Genomic DNA, 19,520 nt, shown 5'->3' with positions numbered 1-19,520 from the left:
TCAAATATGGCCCCCTATTTTCAGATAAATGTCATTACTACCCTTCTTAATTCTAAATTTAAAACAATAAAAAAAAATTATTTCCACCTCACCCCTCTCTCTCTCCACCTCATCTCTCCCTACACCTCACCCCTCTCTCTCTCCTACTCACCCCTTTCTTCTCCGGCAAGGTGGCCGGCCGGAAAATTTTCCGGCCGGCCACCTTCAAACTTAAAAAAAAAAAAAAAATTTCTCTCTCCTCTCTCTCTCTAAATTTTTTTTTTTTTTTTAAATCTCACCACTCTCTATCTCTCTAAAACTCCGGCGAAGGGGGTTTCCCTTCGTCGGAGATCTGTTCACGAACAGGGCCGGAGATCTGTTCACGAACAGAGAGCTGTTCGTGAACAGTAGATCTGTTCACGAACAGATCTGTTCGTGAACAGCAGGTCTATTCACGAACAGATCTGTTCGTGAACAGATCTCCGGCGAAGGGAAACCCCCTTCGCCGGAGTTTTAGAGAGAGAGAGAGTGGTGAGATTTAAAAAAAAAAAAAAATTTAAAGAGAGAGAGGAGAGAGAGAGGTGAATTGGAGAGAGAGAGAGAGAGAGAGATGGGTGAGGTGTAGGGAGAGATGAGGTGGAGAGAGAGAGAGGGGTGAGGTGGAAATAATTTTTTTTTTATTGTTTTAAATTTAGAATTAAGAAGGGTAGTAATGACATTTATCTGAAAATAGGGGGCTATATTTGAATTTACGAAAAAAAGGGGGTCATAAAGGAAGCTGGTCACAAAGTAGGGGGCCATATAGGAATTAACTCTTAATTTAATGGCTTCTTCAAGTTTATCAAATGTGTATTAAGAATAAACCATACATCACAAATCAATAAAGAAACTTGCATTTTGTTTATCGAGCTCATAATGTCGTCGCGAAGCCGTATTTCAACACATCAACTAAAAAATCAGAGCTCAAATGGAGTATGAAACTCTATAACATTTGTCTGAAATGCTATCAAATGGAGTACACTTCAATGCTAAATTTACTGATATAAGGACGGATTTAATGGAGTAAAATAACTCCTATCAAATTGAGCCATAGTTCGAAACTCATCAACTAAAATGGAGCAGATTTCAGACAAATCAAGAAAATGGAACAAACTAATGCTAAATTCTAGACAAATCAAGCAATTTCAGACAAATCAAGAAACGGAACCCTAGATTACAAAATCTAATTGAATGGAACCCAATCCGAAATTATCATAGCTCCCCAATTTACACGAGAAGTAAACAGAGACTAATTACAGAAGCCACATTGAATGGAACCCTAGTTCGAGTTACTAGTAGTTCGAATGGAGTACAAAAGAGAGAGAAAGTAGTTGGTAGTTCGAATTAATCGTCGTTAGAGAGAAAGTGCCTAGAGATCTTCGTATGGGACCCTAGTTCGATTTACTAAAATTACCCAGGTTGATTCCCTTGATTCATCGAGTTCCCTTTCGTGATTTGGAGATTTTAGACTTTGGAGTTGCCTGGGTTCATCAAACGAGTAAGGAAAAGAAGGGTTGGTGTTATAAGCGCATTAGCATCCTGTCGAAGGTGCCCCAATTGTTTGGTTTCAGAAACCTTGGTTATTTAGCAAATGGCTAACATATAATTTCACTCTCCCTAACGACAATTTTCCGTCAAATCTAACAAAACATGAGGATATATGTAATTATAAATGAAACAAGGAGATCTATATAAAGAGCTTTTCAGAACACGGAGGCTAGTTGGGTTTCTAAATTTATCCTCTCAAAACCTTCTTTGTTTATATTATTAGTTAATTAGCTTGCTCTTACACGCAAGAAAATTCAGATCCAGTAAATTATCATCTTTTCATCACTAACGGATACAGGTAGGTTGACACGTGATGCACCCGAAAAGGTTGCACACCCAAGCGGAGGTATCAAGTAGTAACCGGTAAAATCGGAGTCGATCCAAGGATAGGTTGGTAGCCCGGTTATCAGGTGAGTCTAGCCCACTGGTCTACGAGTCACTCACTATCTTAGATTAAAAGGAAAGGTGTCAATTTGAGTTTTTGATTGGTTTATAAGAAATAAAGAAAACAAATAAAACTAGCTAAACAATTTAAGTAAAAGGCGAGAGAGATTCGAGAGACGTGTCGGAGGAACAAGAGTCGGGAGACAAATAAGTGAGAGAGGTGTTGAAACGGGAATCCGATATGATAAACCTACGTCTATGTGTAGTCCGATCTAATGTTCCAAAGTATAATCGATGTTCGACTCCTAAAGTAGATGTCTCTAAGTACTACGTATATCCGGAGATTATACTTCGTCAAACAAACATCATAATCGGTTAAACTTGAGTCATCGAGGGTGTTGTCTAGTCGCCTAACTATGTGAAGTGCATGACAAGACACATGAAATTATGACTTAGACTACGATCGATATCGAATACTTCGTTTCTATTAACTATGCGAAGTGCTTGACAAGACACATGAAAATACGATCGAAACGATAATCGAATCAAATGAACACCAATTCATAATCAAAACATCACATCATATATAACATAATCACAAATTCATCACATTTCATCCCATATAATCGACACACTAAAGTTAGCTAAACATGGTTAATGAATAAGAAATGACAAGAAGATGATGATAGAAACCCCCTTTTTCGTTGTAGTCGGAGACTAATATCGTCGGGAAACATAAGTTGTTAAGGTGCAGCCGATGTCCCCGTAGCAATTTTCTGGATTTCCCCTTAACGGTGCAAAATGGATGTCCCCAAAATCAAATAAAAAACCCTAGCTTTCTCTCTCTAGACATTTTCAACCAAAATCAAATCAAAACACATAAGAAGGTAGGTGATATATTGGGGAGCAAAAACCCTAAGGTTTCCGGTCAAGTAAGTGGTCGGAAAGTATAGAAAAACCCGGCCAAAGAGATGAAGATTCCGGCAAAAAACCCTAGATGCACCCGGCCATGCTGTGCACTGTCCCGTGCCCGTCCCCTTGTCGCGTCCCTTGTTGTGGTCTACTGGGCGGAGCTGCTGCTTCCGCGTCCCGTGAATGACGTCCAATTTGCAGCTGCTGCTGCTCGTGATTTGCAGCTGCTGCTACTCCCTGCCGTGTGCCGCGCTAGATGATGTGACACGAAAATGTCACATTTAGAGAGCCTAAGCCTAATTAGTCAATTTCGATTGCTAGTTCTAATAATTTATGTGTGCTTTCATGTTAGGTACCTATTTTGGAGTTAAGCGTATTATTCGGAATAAAACGAAGCATTAATCGCTATCATTTCATGTGCCCAAAACGAGAGAAAAATACTTCAAGCAAATCAAATGACAAGTGGAGTTAATGACGAGTCCGACGGTGAAAACAAAATTCAATTCGGAGTTCAGACGGGGAAGATATAGAAAAAAGAAGCCAAGGTCTTTTCTCGAAGGCACTCCCCTTGGTTCAAAATGTAGAGATAAGACGAAGGCACCCTTTTGGTTTCTAAATCAAGTCATAAACCAAGCCCAAAGCCCACAAAAACTAAAGAAGAAGAAAATAGTAGAGAATATATAGACACCCTTCTTTATGCCTCAAAGTCAAAATAGTCAAATCTAAATCAAAGTCAAAATGGACGTAGGGTTTGAGTAGTAAAAGAAGTTAGCTACTATTCATCTTCTTCTTTATTCATCAACCAAGAAACAAAGGAGGAGGAGAGAGAAAAAGAGGGTTTGGGTTTTGGGTTCTTGGAGTTTCTTAAGGTTAAGAGCTAGAAAGAGAGAAAGAAGAAGGAGGAGGGTCGGCCAGCACACTAGGCTGGCCTAGCTCGGACGGCCAAGCGGCAGCCCGAGTTGCAATACGAGCAGCAGCTCGGGACTGCTGCAACACAAGGGTAATGGAGGACGCGTCCACGGGTAGTTGTTGCTCCAGCTCGGGAAAGCAGCACGAGCACGGGAAGCTCTTCCATGCTCGGGACGGTAGCAATCTAGCTCGGGACGGCCAACCGCAAGCACGGGAAGAACAGCTGCTAGCTCGGGACACAAAGGACAGCCGCGATCTAGCTCTGGGAGGCTCGGATTTGACCGGGACTTGGCCGGATTTTCTTGGACAGCAACTTTGGCCGGATTTCTCTAGGTGTTCCGTCCACTTTCTTGGCAGGAAACCTTAGGGCTTTAGTTCCTCATCTCATTGTCTAGCTACCCCTTGTGTTTGATTTTATTTTGGGATAAAGTTCTTAGAGAGAGAAAGGTAGGGTTAAGCTTTAATGGAAGTTGAGTTCAAAATGGAAAAGATGATGATGGTCACTATGGGAAACCCAGAATATTGATAAGGGGAGATCGGTTCCACCTTAACTACTCATATTTTCCGACGATCTTAGCCTCGCACCACATCGAGAAAGGGGGATTCTCTCTTCATATTTTTGTCATTTATTACTCATTAATCATGTTTAGCTAACTTTAGTATGTTGATTATGGGATGAAATGTGATGAATTGGTAAATATGTTTAATATGATTTCATATTTTTGTCATTTATTGCTCATTAATCATGTTTAGCTAACCTTAGGGCTTTAGTTCCTCATCTCATTGTCTAGCTACCCCTTGTGTTTGATTTTATTTTGAGATAAAGTTCTTAGAGAGAGAAAGGTAGGGTTAAGCTTTAATGGAAGTTGAGTTCAAAATGGAGAAGATGATGATGGTCACTATGGGGAACCCAGAATATTGATAAGGGGAGATCGGTTCCACCTTAACTACTCATATTTTCCGACGATCTTAGCCTCGCACCACATCGAGAAAGGGGGATTCTCTCTTCATATTTTTGTCATTTATTACTCATTAATCATGTTTAGCTAACTTTAGTATGTTGATTATGGGATGAAATGTGATGAATTGGTAAATATGTTTAATATGATTTGATGTTTTGATTATAGATTGATCTTCATTTATCTCAATCGTTTTGATCGTATTTTCAAGTGTCTCATCGAACAATTCGCATAGTTAATTGATGAAACAAAGTATTCGACATCGGGATTAACTGATTAAGACGTTTGTTTGACTAAGTATGATCCCCAGATATACGTAGTTCTTAGAGACATCTACTTTAGGAGTCGAACATCGATTATACTTTGGAACATTAGATTGGACTACACATAGTCGTAGGTTTATCATATCGGATTTCCAGTTCGACACCTCTCTCACTTATGTGTTGCCTCCCTACTCTTGTTCCTCTGATTCTTCTCTCGAATCTCTCTCGCCTGTTTTACTTTGATTGTTTAGTAGTTTTATTTGTTTCCTTTATTATCTCTCTCTCCTCATTTTCTCTCTCTTGCTTGGGGAAGAAGATGATGCATACTCTACTTGGATAAGGTTTCTTTTGGCTACTAAAAAGGGTTTTTTAGAGAATGACCCCCATTTATTAAGCTATATTAGGGGGACACCCCTAAAAACATTTCCGTTTAGGCGTTAACCCCTAAAGCTCATTTTCCGTTCAAATAGTCGTGAAGTAGTGGTCGTGCGAATCACATGTTCGATCTCTGACCAAAATACCCCCGTCCTAATTTTTAGTATATGACCCCCATTTATTTAGCTATATTACGTCTACACCCCCAACCAAAATACTTTGTCCATTCGAATAGTTTATCCCGAGCCAATACCTTCCCATCTCACGATCAATTGAATCACCCTAGTTACATGTCGAACCACTAAATCCGAGGTTCGCCCATAGACTGGGTCATGCTCACCTATAGCCAGAGGCCAGAGCTAGATCCAATCCACGAGTGACTCCGGTTGCTTCACCTTTGTTACGTTCTCTGTCTCATAAGTCTGAGGTTCGGCTATAGATTGGGTCATACTCTCTCCGAGCTAGAGCCAATCAGCGGATGACTCTAGTCGAGGTGTCACTTGTACTCCGATGATAGGGTGGATCGTGTCTTTATCAGTCCGAGGTAGTTGTACCCAAAAATTACTTGTATGGGTCAAGTTCAAGTTATGATATCCACCAAACAGAACCCAAAAAAGAATGGAAGATCAACTAGTAGTAGTTGTACCAAAAAATAGTGTAATTGGTTTCAAAGTCTTTGTTTTATAATTGTTTCTCACAAAAATCTAATCTTGAATCTTTTAGTCATGTTTTAAGGAGTTGGCATCCATTTCTTAGACATGGGTTTCGAAGAAAAGATGAAATCTTTTGAGATTTTGCTAGAGAAGAATTGAAATCTAGAATAGATTAGAAGAAATTGAAGAAGAAGGAGAAGCAACCAAAGAAAAAGAAACCGAGGAAGAAATCCATCCATGTTAAATCAGTTTTCAGATTGTCCTTCCACAACTAACCAAAATTCAGAGCAAAAAACAGAACCCAAGTTGACAATGAAGAAGAGCAAAAACAAGAAACTGGTGAACTCCAGATTGAAATTAGAACCCATTTGCTTAGATTCAGCAGATCCAGAAATTGAAGAAAAATCTGGATTTTATAGTGAAAATTTTAATATTGGAAGCGTCACTTATTCCAAAAGAAGAAGAAAATACTACAGGTTGTAAAGTTGATGGTTGAGAGGAAGAAGGTACTTGAGAAATAGGTGGTTCTTAAGCTCCAAGTGGTATTTTGGTTGGGGGTGTAGTCCTAATATAGCTAAATAAATGGAGGCCATATACTAAAAATTAAAACGAGGGTATTTTGGTCAGTAAGCGAGCATGTGATTCGCACGACCACTACTTCACGGCTATTTGAACGGTAAATGAGCTTTGGGGGTTAACGCCTAAACGAAAATATTTTTAGGGGTGTCCCCCTAGTATAGCTAAATAAATGAGGGTCTTGACCTAAAAACCCTACTAAAAACCCTAGTCAATCTTGACTTTGACTTAGACTTGACTATTTTGACTTTGAACCATAAAGAGAGGGTGCTCATAGAATCTTTCCTTGTCTTGTTCTTCTTCTTTGGGTTTGGGTTTTGTTCCTTCTTCTCTAGGCTTTTGGGCTTAAGTTTGGACCTTGACTTAAAAATCAAGGAGTGCCTTCATCTTCCTCTCTACAAATCGAATTCCCAAGAAAAGACTTCGGCTTCTTTCTTCCGATCTCGTTCACATGAGATAAAAATGTGATGAAACTTTTCGTTTTATTCCGAATCAAACGTCAAAGTCCAAATAACCTACCTCACAAGAAAAACACATAAATCATCAGAATTAAAATCCGAAACGAACTAACTCATCGAAGTTAAGTGACCTAAGTATGACATTTTCACGCCACATCAACACGCTCACAAATACAATAGTTTGGGAGTACACTACCAATGTTCACAAAAAAATGTTCACACTATGGTATTTCCCATTCCCACACCCATCGACTTTCACATGGTCCATTGGCCTGACCAACCAATTGTCAACTCCCAAATGGACAAAACAAAAAGAACCAAAAGTATTTCCACCTCCATTCCGGCTGTCTCATCCAACCGCCACCATTAACGTGATATCTTCATCTCTATATACTTTTGGGCACGGGTGGCACCCATGGTATATTAGTTTGGACCTTAGAACAACGAACTTCGTGGGCATTCACCGGACAAAAATAAAATAAGTCGATGTTTTGGGGGAAATAAAAAAAATTCGGAGAACAAAATATCAAAGGGTGAAAAGCTAAAAACATTCCCCTAAACACACCCTCTATTTTATGTCACCGGAACATTAGCCGTCCGACAAACCTTGCCGGAATCTTATCTTCTTTCTTTCTTCTCCCTATTTCTCTCTTCTCTCTTTCTTCACTGTCTTCACCCTATTTTCTCTCTTTTTTCTCTCCTTCTCTTTTTCTCTCCATCTCCGGCGAAGGGTCCTCCCCTTCGCTTGAGCTCGTCTAGTCTAGTTTCCAAACAAAATCAGATCTCGTCTGGTCTGGTTTCCAGAACCAGATCTCGTCGGTCTGGTTTTCAGACAAAACCAGATCTCGTATGGTCTGATTTCCAGACGAAACCAGAGATCAGGTGAAGGGGAGGAGCCCCTTCGCCGGAGATAGAAAGAAGAAAGAGAGGAGAAAAAAAAATGTTGCTGGAGATGGTGGGAATCATCGGAGTTGATGGCGGTAGTGTGAAAATAAGAAGCTGAAAACTATAAGGGTTTGGATGTTTGACCAGGAAACAAAAAGTTCTAATTTTTTTGTTTCCACCCAAACTATGCACCCTGAAAAATTTCTTTGTTTCCCCGTAACACCGACCATGAAATAATGAAATATCTTACAAAAAAATCACCATGGGTAGTGAAACACAGTTGGCTTCATGGACTTCTGGCAGGTCGGGTGAAGGTCAAAACATCTTAAACGATTAAGGATTTCTTTCAGGTACAAAAAACAGTAACTTGGATTATTATTAAAGAATAAATGAATACGACTAATAGAAGATAAAAATAAAAATTATAACTTGGGTTTCCCGATTGTTGTTGAGATAAACAAGATGAAGACTTGGGGTTATAGCCTTTTAGCAAGAAAATGACGGATACAAATCGAGGATTAGAATGGATGAAAATCTTCTCCTTTTTCTCAAGCCTGATTCCCAGACATAGTGTTCGGCCGAGCAAAATTTGAGGATGTCAATGAATAAATTAATCCATTAATCCATCAATAAATTTGAGCAAAATTTGAGGATCAATAATAAATGAATATATTGTTGAGCTGAGTAATACACGTTGCGAGTAGATCATTAATCCATCACGGGATAGAATAAATTAGATCCTTTCCGAGCAAAGTGAATGAGCCCAGCTACGACATATGGTTTCTTCACTAGACTTCGACCCATGAGACATGGGCGTTTAAAGTGGAGTAGCAGGATCGTTGGCTGGATTCAGGCCTAATCTCTACCCTTCTACCTCCATCTTATCTCCCCGTCACCTTCTTCACCACTAACACTGCCACTTCCACGAACTCACTCTTTCTCTACCTTAAACTTTCAATTGGAGGCCTTACCCGAATCTCCAACGTGCGCCTGAACCTCACTGATAGGACCACCCGAAACATTTTAAACTTTCAATTGGAGATTTTAAGAAAAAAATGATTGCTTACAGTGTGTGTGTATTCTTGTTTTCCTTATAAAATTATTGTGGATGATTTGGGAAATAAAGGAATTTTCTCGTGTACAAAGTTTTAGGTGGAAACTATTTTTTTTTTATTTCTCTCAAACACTTCATATTTTCAGCTTCTTCCTCTCCCACTTCCACATGAACTCCAGCCACCTCCAGAGTAAGTGAAGAGAGAGACTAGAGAGAGAGAGTAAGTGAAGAGAGAGACTAGAGAGAGAGAGAGAATAACATCGCCGGCCATCAACAGTAACTCCAGCCGGCGATCTTAAGGGTGTGTTTTGTTCTTGTTTTTTTGGATTTCCACATTTTTCTCCGGAAATTATTCTCGTTTCCCGAAACACCAACCAAAATTACTCCCTCCTGATTTTTGGTCTATACTTGATTTTTTTACTGATAGTGAATTGATCTTTTTTCTAATTTCCAAAAACAAAAAATACAACACGATGAACCAAAAACTAAGTGTCTTAGTTGGAAGAGGCTCCCAAGCCTTGAGAACATTTCTTAATCGGTCTTTATTCAATGTGGGCCAAACTAAATTTTGTGCCCCCCCCCCCCACCCCACTTCAAACTCTCGAATCACAGACATCCTTATTAAATTGTCAAGCCCCTCAAATTTTGCAAAAGCTCCATGAGCAATATATGTTGGGACGAATTATTAAATTTAGAAGGGCATGACCCTAGGTAAGAGGAACCTTTAGAATGTTTCTTAAAAGGATAATGCTACTCAGACTCCCAGGATAATGCGACTCGGACTCCAAAAATACAGACAAATTCAAGAAAGTAGACACTATTTGGTTAAAGATTATTTGTAACGGTGAATAAAACCTACATCCTCAAAATGCTTACATTCTTGACTTTGTTTGTACTTTGGGAGTCTGAGTAGCATTATCCTCCTAAAATGTTCCATCTGAGTGACATTTTGTGGTCATCGGAGTTTGGTGTGTATTACAGTGAATAATTTATTCACAGAGATAAGCATCTATTTTACCATTATGATTTTGATATGGCACTCACTCACATTACCGACCAAAAAATCCTCAATTTGAAGTTCAATTTTACAGTTTTCTCTTGCCCACATATCAATGATAACACACCAAGGTATGCAGCAGATAAATATAAAAATGTAAAACATAAAATATTAAAACATGAAACAAACAATAAGAAAAAGGTAAATTCCAGTAACAACATATAAAGCATTCGCCCTCACAATTAATATGCATATAAATAGTTACTTCACTTCTCTATATTTGGCTTCCCTAACAAAAAGTACTTCAGCTTACATTAAATCTATATGGAGAAGCAAAGAGCGACAAGGTTACCAGTATTTATAACCCTACGAAACTTCATATCATGTTAAAAACTAATCCAATTGTACGAAAAAAAATAATAGTCACACGGATAAAGATCATGAATATCAAGCTGGTTAGTTGTAGTCTAGAGAAAATGGTTCCTAAATTAGAGTAGTAAAAGAGACCATGGTGATGATTTTTCCCATCGAGTCTTGCTCATTTAACTCATCGATATATGAAACGTCAAAAAACTAAACTGGAACCAAAACCAGTTCACATGAATAAGACAACAAACAATCTGATATCCAATTCGAGTCAATTCAGAGCTGGAGACACATTTCAGATCTGACTTGGACAAAAGATATGTTATGTGAGCCTACAACAAACTGATGAATCATGTACCAGTTTCGTGATACTATCACCGAATCAGACATTCGTTAACTATTTTGTATCCACAGTTCATGATAGCTAATAACCGTAGGCATTTTGAGCAACTGTTGACAAGGCTCAACAAATCTTTCAGCTCTTCAAGATAATTTCCTTAGCAAAAATCTAAGTTAATCAAAAGCAAATCCAAAGAGTATATCGACCCTGTACTTGACTACTATGATAACTTCCCATTTGAGGCACATTACGAAAGCGCGAGTTTCTTTTGCTAAATCAGGACAAGAAAAATTAATCTAGGTCTCGGGTTTGATACCATTACAAAAAGCACGACACTATCATTTAGACAAACTATCAGGTACCTTTGGCAATATCTAAACAGGGTTAACTAGCATACTCTAACACACTGATAAAACATTAGTCAAGTGTACCGTAATAAGAACCGATAAGCCAGTTGGGAGCATCAATCTGATACTTCATGATCCCACGCTCACTTCCTCCACTGCCCATAACTTCTTAAATACAATGCATAGCGAAATAACAGATGATAATATTTTCTCGTTTCATGTATATAGTGTGAGTTTCTAGTTATGTATGAACGATTCAGATACGGTAGAACATCTTTCATTCCGAGTTTCAAAATTTCAAAAGTATGCCTTGACACTTCCGCTTTATATTAAGTTGAAGTGACAAGCTAAGAATTGAACCAATCAACATGCAACCAAATTAGTTGACCATTCCCGACTCTGTTGAAGAGTCAAACTAGCAAAGTAAGACTTCCCGAGGTTTAGGTTAAGCTATCCCTATTCACGCCCGAACAAGAGCAACTTATGTGTTTAGATCAGCAAGAACTCCGAATTGGTCAAAACAAAGACTCAGATCATGTCAACCCTATACTAGACGAGCAGAACTACCCGATGTTCAAAACATTGCAGAAGCACTAATTTTTATAGCAAAATCAGGACGGAAAGGATGATCCAATTTGCTGTTAAGTTTGTTAGAGTTAACAACAATGCATCTCTGTATCATTTATAGAATAGAATCCAGTAGCAGACTTGTCATCTACATCCAAAACGGGTAAACTTAACATGTCTTTGTACATTGCGCATGCTAATACCCTGCTAAAACTTTAGTGAAGATCGATGTGATACTGAAATAAGAGACTGGCAAGCCAGGGTGAGAGGTTCAATCAATGTACATGCATGATCCTGTACTTGCATCATAGGGTTTCCTGTTCTCCAATTTAGGTAACCTCTTATATCCAATGCAAGAAATAGTGTATATAATGTGGGAAGTTTCTTGTTTATGTTATGGTTTACCAAAATAGTGTGACTTCTTATCTTCGAATTATTCACTTTCTTACTAGTAGACATTTATTTATATTTGTTCTATAAATCAAGTCTTGATTTTAACAAGCTAAAATGAACCAATGAGTATGCAACCAAATTAGTTTTAACCATTCACAAACCAGCAAAGTTAGACTTTCAGCGGTTTTAGGCAAGTTATTCCCTATTCGAGCCTGCAGTAAGAGCATTCCACGTGAATAAGGCTACCCAACTCATCTTTAGTACAGTCAGTCAGAAGTCAAACCACAAGCTTAAGAACAGTCTGACTCAAGCTTCTTCCGAATCGGTTGAATAATGGCAGTAACTTAAAAGTTATTGGGCTGAAACCAAAAATGGTACTCCAGCACTCCAAGTTATAACTTAGCCCAAAAATCTCAGAGCATTAAAGAATTAAGAAGGCCTGTAACCAAGATCCAAGAGCTTTCGCTTTTATGACAAATGTTTTTGCTCATTTAAAACTTATATTGCAGCATATAATCTCTTTGTCCATCAGATGAGGTTCTTAACTTGATAAATAAACATTTATTCATACATACCACAAACTAGGCCTTTCAGTTTTTTAGGTTCCACATAACACATCTTTTCTTGTACCACGAAAGAAATCCTTCTCCTTGCGTATAGCATTGTCCACAGGTGTCCAGACCGTGCTTAATAGTTCTTAAAGCTCAAACAGACCATATTATCCTCGTCTATACGCTATCTTCCAAGAATGTAGGCGTCATTGATTGCATAATCACAGCCTACAGCAGCCTCTTCTGATATCTGTGCCAGAGACAAATTCATGTATAACCAAATAGCTCTACTACGATGTCCAACCATACTTCCTACAGAAAGTGAAGTGATGCCTCCTACTAACAAACACTCGCTAACAAATACAGCATAGCAAGATTCTCCTACAGTTTTTTCTTCACCCCTTTCACTAATCTATCGGTAAATTTGCATAATTGCATACGTAAATCCAAGAAGTTTGAAACATTTGGCTTACCTCAATAATATGAGCCAGAACCACCACTTCCCATGTAGCTGCTACCTCCCGAGTTACGGCTAGAATATAGTGACGAAGAGTAAGAGCTACTGCCAACCTGCATTTCAATGTATTGTTAATCAGCTACTCATGATAAGTTAGAAACATCGCCAAAGCAAACAGGTTTAAGAGGCATATACATCAGGTCCACGGGATACGTAATCACTACCAAAGCTGGATGAATACATGCCACCGACATCATTACCACCATAAGAACCTGAAAACCAAAAAAAATCAAGTAATAAGCATCTCTCCACAAAGAAACTGGATTCAAACATTGTAGCAAGCTTTGACGTACCACCAGTGTATCCCATGCTCTGACGGCTACCATAATCCCCATGTGAATCCTGAGCAGAGAGAGTACTTCGGCTAGTACTGTATCCTAAGTGAGATCTTCCAGGCCTATGACAAGTAAATGGTAAGATATCCTATTGTCGATAACCACTCAATGTTAATAAGTGCTTAAAAGAAGAATATTACTAAATCAAGTTTCAATTGTAAAAAACAATCACCTGTCACTATAACTGTCCGCATAATGAGATGCACTGCCCCCTACTCCGTAGTCTAAACGAGCCCTTGATTGGCGAGCACCAGCATCAGCATAACGAGGAGGAACATCGTCCTTCAATACATGCACATATTCAGACAACTTCAGATTTTACTAAGAACCCAAAACATATGTAGGTAATATATATAAAAGCAAATAGAACTATTAACAAACGTGCTAAGCACTAATGTTCTGACGAAGGAACTAACCAGCGCAGAATATTGACGTTTTGTTCCAGAAACTGATTCGTAGTCACGAGCGCGACCTTCACGGTAACTCGGAGGAGGCCTTTCAAATCTTCGTTCGTAACTTTCCTCCATATAACCTCTCCTACTAGCACTGCGAGAAGCACTTCGTGGCATGTCATCAGCATAAGCAGATCCATGGAGAGGATACTCATCTCTATAAGGTCGCCTCTCAGCAACAGCTCTTGAACCATAATCTACAGCAGCCCGGCTTCTTGGAGGAAGATCATCCCTGCGACCATAATCTCTTTTTGAACCGCTCTTAGGATATGGAGGAACTGTCGAAAAAGAATGTGGGATTAGTATGCAAGCAAAGTAAGTTACTAAACCAAACAAGATCGCAGTGTGCTTACTAGGTCTCCTTGAATAAGACCTCACTGGCGGTGGCAGAGGCCTGGATCTCTCTGCCATGGCCGGAACAGGACGTCTACCCCTGTATCCCAATGGTTCTCTAAATGCATGACCGCGAGGCGGTGCTGATCGGCCTCCTATACCACCTCTTAAACTGCGCCCAGGGTAGCCACGAGATACTGGACGAACCCAAGAACCTCTGGAGGGACGAGGAATCCCTCGTCCAGGCCAAAAATCTCCACGAGGATGCTTGCCTCTACCTTTCTGATGGGGTCTAGATAATCTTGCCCTAACTTTAACCTGAAATACAGTGTCAGACATCAAACAAGGACAAGTGAATAAAAAATCAAGTTTTCAATGCATCCATAGCAGAGAAGTTACAAACAAAATTTCGGAACAGGAAGGCCTACCTTGTTGTCCCCTTCACCCAACTCTGAATTGTTGATAGCCTCGGAACATGCTATCGCCTCATCGTGGGTCGCAAAAGTTACAAAGCCAAAATCCTTCCTCTTAGCTAATGGCATATTGCGGGCAAGTTCTATCTTCTCAATCTCCCCAAATTTATTGAGATGCTCCTTGACACGATCCTCATCCCATGAAGATGGCAAACCATCCACGAAAACCGTTTTAACCTGAACAATAGATCATACATAACCATCTCAAGGTACATACAGAAGATGCGAACAGGGAAAATACAAGAAAACAAGCATTGAAAATCAGTTCTCTCAAAATCAAACCAAATCTTGACGTGCTGTAACCGCTTGACATTATAGAAAGTAATTCACCATAAATCAGAAGTTAATAAATATCCCAAAAAATACGTAAGTGAAATACTCTGAACCCCAATGGTGATACCCATGTCAAAAAGGCTACCGCGGGTCCCAATACCAATAACTCATAGTATATAGTAAAAAGGGTATCAACAGTTCCCCGTAAGCTGGCACTAATTGCATCCATAATAACATCATATAGAATAGAACAACAAGATGAAAGTTTCTTAAAACCAAATTAAGAATCTCATTTGTGCCAATTCTTTGAATCATAAGGGAATTACTTCATCGACGTATCCAGGTTGGAATTGAAAATGATCCACAATATTGTGGATTTTAAACAGCAGAGTTACTAATCCACTTAAAAAGAACTTTCGAACCATTCAATCAAATAGACAACGTGGTGCAACACATACCTGCGCCATGATTTCATCATCTGGCTCAATGAAAGAATCTGCGAATGCAACCTTTGCAGTTCTATCAACTCCAAAGACAACATCTCTTTTTTGCAGACGCTTAAAGGCATCCATTGCGTCTGAGCGGGATGGAAACTCCAAAAAAGCAAAACCACGGTTCATTCCCTCATTGTTGCTATCTTCAACTAGAGTCAAATCATCAACAGTCTCGATTCCATAATGTTTCAGCCTATCTTTTAACTGAACATAAGGGCTAAAAGTCAAGCAAAGAAGACAACACTCTAACTGGTTCCACCAGTGGGTTAATCAATGAAATCTAAGTGATCAAGCCTACTTACAGCTTCTTTTGTCCATGTCTTGCATATATTGCCCAAGAAAAGGGTGTCACTGTCTTGACTTGGAGTAACACCACATTGTTTACCATTGACCTGAAACCATACTGTAGTGAGAAAGGGGATAGAGAGCATACGTTCTTAACTATTTCAACTTAGACAACACAAAGAAATTACCACTGGGCTCTTCATTTCTTTCACAGCACGTTTTGCTTGTTCTACAGTAGCAAAGCGTAAGAATGCAAAACCCTTATTTTTCTTAGTAAGAGGATTCATCATCAGCCTGACTTCGGTAACTTCGCCTACTGTACTAAAGGCTTCTTTAAGATCATCTTCAGTTGCATCTTTGTCCAAGCCTCCAACAAATACTTCAAACTCCTTACGTTTGCGCCTCTCCTTAGCAACTTCGTGATGTTCTTCATCCTCACCATCAACCGCGTGGTCATGCTCTTCTTCAACATTCTCTTCGTCCTCTTCACCTTCTTCAGGCACTTCTTCCATCTCCTCCTCAACCATATCACCCTCTTCCTCTTCACCTAAATCTCCCTCCTCAACTTCTTCATCACCCCCATCTACTTCCTCCAAATCATCTTCTTGTTCAATTTCTTTCTCATCATAGTCCAGAGGACCATCTTCCTCGGGTTCATATTCTACTTCATTATCCTCCAACTCTAACCGTTCACCTCTATCTTCTTCATCAAAGGTCTCTTTTACGTCACTTTCCTCTGTCATGGCAACGTAAAATCGCTTATGCAGAGACCAATCAATACACATAGAATCCAACAAATTGAGATAGAACGATTAATGATAAATCTATTAACTAAGAAGACCAATATCAGTAAGCATATAACAGTACGGGACTTTCTTCCCATCCTCCTTGATGTCATCTTTGGTCATGAAAGGGTGAAGCTAAAAATATCCAATTTGGATCTTTGTTACCTTTTCCCACTTCAAATACCTATCTAATTATCTGCTAGTGGATTTAAAAGGAAAAAAAACCCTACTAACTGGATTTCCACATGTCAAGAACTAACATCGAATTATAAATCAAAACAAGAACATCATAAATAAAGCAAACCCACCATAAATTTACAGCACTAGATCCAGAATCGTAAAATACTAGCTGAATACGAACTAAAGGTGAAAACTTTACCTTTGGCACCAACAGATCTATCAACATCTGCTTCCAATTCAGACGCAGGTTCAAGTTCTGGCTCAGAAGGTTCCACCATCGGTTCTTCAGCAACGTTTTCTTCCACCTTAATCACCTCCTTGGGTTCAACTTTGGCCGTCCCTTCTGCAACTTTCTGTTGATTTTGAGCTTTCGTCGTCTTCGCTGGCCTTCCAGGGGTTTTCTTCTGCCCTTGACCATTCGCCACTTTCTTCATCACTCGAGGAGGCATTGATTCAGAGTCACCCAAAAATCAGATTAGAAGACAAAAATAAAACCCTAGAAATTCTAATTCTCGTAACCCTAACACTGCAAGGTTTTCCCAATCGCACCAATCTGAAAAACGAACGAGGAAGTATCCCTAGCACGGAGAGAAGAAATTTGATCAATCTAAAACCCTAGCTCGAGCAGAAATAGAAAAAGATGAAATTTGCCGTGTCAAATAAGAGGCCAATTATGGACGTATAGTCGTTAAGATGGTGACACGTGTCTCCATCTGACTCGTATTCCACCTAGGGGTGGGAAACGGGTTGGGCTCGTACGGCCATGAGCACTAATGCTCCGGCCTCCAGAGTTTCATACTACCCTACTCCATGCCCAGTGAACTAAACGGGCGGATTCGGGGCCTGGTAAAAACTTAAATATCTTGCCCAAAGCTCGACGCGTGCACTAACCCCGTGGCAATATAGAAGAAAAGAACAAGGTCTCTTAGAGAGTTAAATTAGACAGTTAAGAGCATTTGGAATGAATTCCAATACTTGTCAGGTCATAAAACAAAACATAAGCTTGATCTAATGCTTAATGAGAAACATATATGTAATAACATTGTCGAAACTCTAATAAATATGGAAGATAAGACAATAGACACCGATAAGCTCGACTAGATTTAGCTTATAAGAATATAAGGAAGGAGTTGCATATGCAACACAAAATATGGAAAACCTCATGCATGTGATACTTCAAAATTGGATCAAATAAGAGACTTTTGTAAGTTTTCGAAGTCAGTAAAGTTTCCAGATGGTTGTACAACGAATATATCAAGAAGTTAACCCCTACTAATTGTGAAGGGCTGAAATCGCGGATCAAGAAGTCAGCGTAATTGGGTCGCTGACTGGAAGTCGAACCTTCACTCGTTAATTATGGGCAACGACGACGTCTTTGGGCTTGAACCTGTCCGACAAGAAATAAAACACACGTGACTGTAAGATCTTTGGAACACCGGGGTGGTGTCGGCCAAAGAGACTCTGGCTGTCAAGTCAGTAAGCTTGCAAGAAAGGTAATAAACACGTGAATGATATCCCTGGAATGTTACCCTGGAGGGGATGGTCGGAGTATGGCGCAACTCATAGAACGGTCGGATCTCGATCTCTACGGGTTTAGGTTGACTTGCTTAGAGAGAGGTTATGACAGCTTATGAGGTATGTCGTTAAGTAAGGCAGTACAGGTGGGGTTTGTCGTTGGGTAAGACAACCCTTATGAGGTATGGCTTGTTCAGGGGTATGTACCGTAAATAAAGTAGGACGCATGTAAGCGGTCGACCTTGTATCCTCGGTGGGAAATCACGTGGCTGAAGGAGTCCTGGCCATCGTTCACTAGTAGGCAGCCTCCTTGGAAAGATAAAGTAGACGACATCTTTAGGAGGGATAAAGTAGGAAACCTCTTTGATAAAAGTAGGTAACCTCTTTGACGAAGTAGTTTTCAAGAGAGAGAAAGTGGATGCTTGCTTTCTCAAGGTAAGTGAACTTGAGTGCATGATCATAGTGGAACTTGGATGAGAGAGATGACAGGACTGTATGAGAGAGAAATTAGTGGATTGTTTTGTCAATAATTAGATGTCATGTATCATTCTTTCCTCAGTAATTTTATAGTGTCTTGGGTCGACCATCACCTGGCGGTGAGTTATCGTCTTTAATGCGGTAACGCATGGAGCTGTCACCATAAATACGGGTAACGTGATCCCATAACGGGTATATCCGTGATACTGTCATCTTGAATGACAGTAACGTCTCTTCAGCGGATATACGGAGGGAGGTCTAGTTAGGAGGTAATGGCATCTTTATTCAGGATCAGATTTCCTAGCAAAGTCGCTTGCGCATTTTTCTATTGCTTCGGATGCCCGAAGATGAATGGGTCGGTCCCATTTGCCGTTTAGTTCGTGGGTTTGGTCGTCCCATAGGCCCATTAATCATGCATGTGGGCGCTCTTGATGACGGATTTTGGTCCATAAACTATATTAGGATTAAACTCTCATGATTGTCATGTGTTATTACAACAACTTCTCCCACTTGGAATGTGTGTCTACTTGCGCAAAGATATATGTGATACCTTAGTTGAGCTATGTAACTTCTTTTATGATTAATGTGTAAAGGCATTACGTATGTACAAGAAGGGATTGCCTAGATTCTCTATAAATTAGAAAGAATATTCTTGCTTGCTTTTTGGATATTATGGTTCATTTACCACGTGAAGCAAAATTTGTCGAACTAGGGGTTATGGTTGGATGTACCCAATTGAAAGATACGCACCCACTTTTATGTTAATTCTCAAAATGATTTTGTAACTATTTCAAATGTTGATGCATTAAACATTTGTCTTAAATATATATGCAACAGCTTAGGAAC

The 19,520-nt window shown here is 39.5% G+C and overlaps 1 protein-coding gene across 3 annotated transcripts; it reads right to left on the bottom strand.

Moving 5' to 3' along the window:
- Nucleotides 1–2,473: 2,473 nt before the first annotated feature.
- LOC147544540 (RNA-binding (RRM/RBD/RNP motifs) family protein) lies at nucleotides 2,474–17,510 on the bottom strand. Of its 3 annotated transcripts, none has more exons than XM_086632633.1 (12): nucleotides 16,882–17,339; nucleotides 15,906–16,453; nucleotides 15,735–15,824; nucleotides 15,397–15,636; nucleotides 14,621–14,842; nucleotides 14,213–14,510; nucleotides 13,824–14,137; nucleotides 13,580–13,689; nucleotides 13,366–13,469; nucleotides 13,208–13,284; nucleotides 12,996–13,125; nucleotides 2,474–2,795 (listed from the first exon to the last, which is right to left on the bottom strand). In XM_086632633.1, the coding sequence occupies exons 1-11, from the start codon at nucleotides 17,129–17,131 to the stop codon at nucleotides 13,030–13,032; spliced, it is 2,349 nt and encodes a 782-aa protein (XP_086488759.1). In that variant the 5' UTR covers nucleotides 17,132–17,339; the 3' UTR covers nucleotides 2,474–2,795; nucleotides 12,996–13,029. The 3 variants fall into 3 exon arrangements, with proteins under 3 accessions (XP_086488759.1, XP_086488758.1, XP_086488757.1); XM_086632632.1 differs by lacking the exon at nucleotides 2,474–2,795 and adding an exon at nucleotides 12,471–12,805 and having other exon boundaries at nucleotides 13,029–13,125; nucleotides 16,882–17,510; XM_086632631.1 differs by lacking the exon at nucleotides 2,474–2,795 and adding an exon at nucleotides 12,471–12,805 and having other exon boundaries at nucleotides 13,029–13,125; nucleotides 13,208–13,469.
- Nucleotides 17,511–19,520: the final 2,010 nt, after the last annotated feature.

This window comes from Eschscholzia californica, unplaced genomic scaffold (genome assembly GCF_041429995.1).
Source record: "Eschscholzia californica isolate CP2 unplaced genomic scaffold, dmEscCali1.0.p SCAF_4, whole genome shotgun sequence".
Lineage (NCBI taxonomy): Eukaryota > Viridiplantae > Streptophyta > Magnoliopsida > Ranunculales > Papaveraceae > Eschscholzia > Eschscholzia californica.
This window is presented reverse-complemented; position numbering and strand designations above follow the sequence as displayed.

Coding starts and splice junctions, on each gene's coding strand:
- LOC147544540 (XM_086632631.1), bottom strand. CDS start 17,131: ATGCCTCCTCGAGTGATGAAGAAAGTGGCGAATGGTCAAGGGCAGAAG. Junction 15,637..15,734: donor AGACATGGACAAAAGAAGCT/GTAAGTAGGCTT, acceptor CCTTATGTTCAG/TTAAAAGATAGGCTGAAACA. Junction 14,843..15,396: donor ATGATGAAATCATGGCGCAG/GTATGTGTTGCA, acceptor TCTATTGTTCAG/GTTAAAACGGTTTTCGTGGA.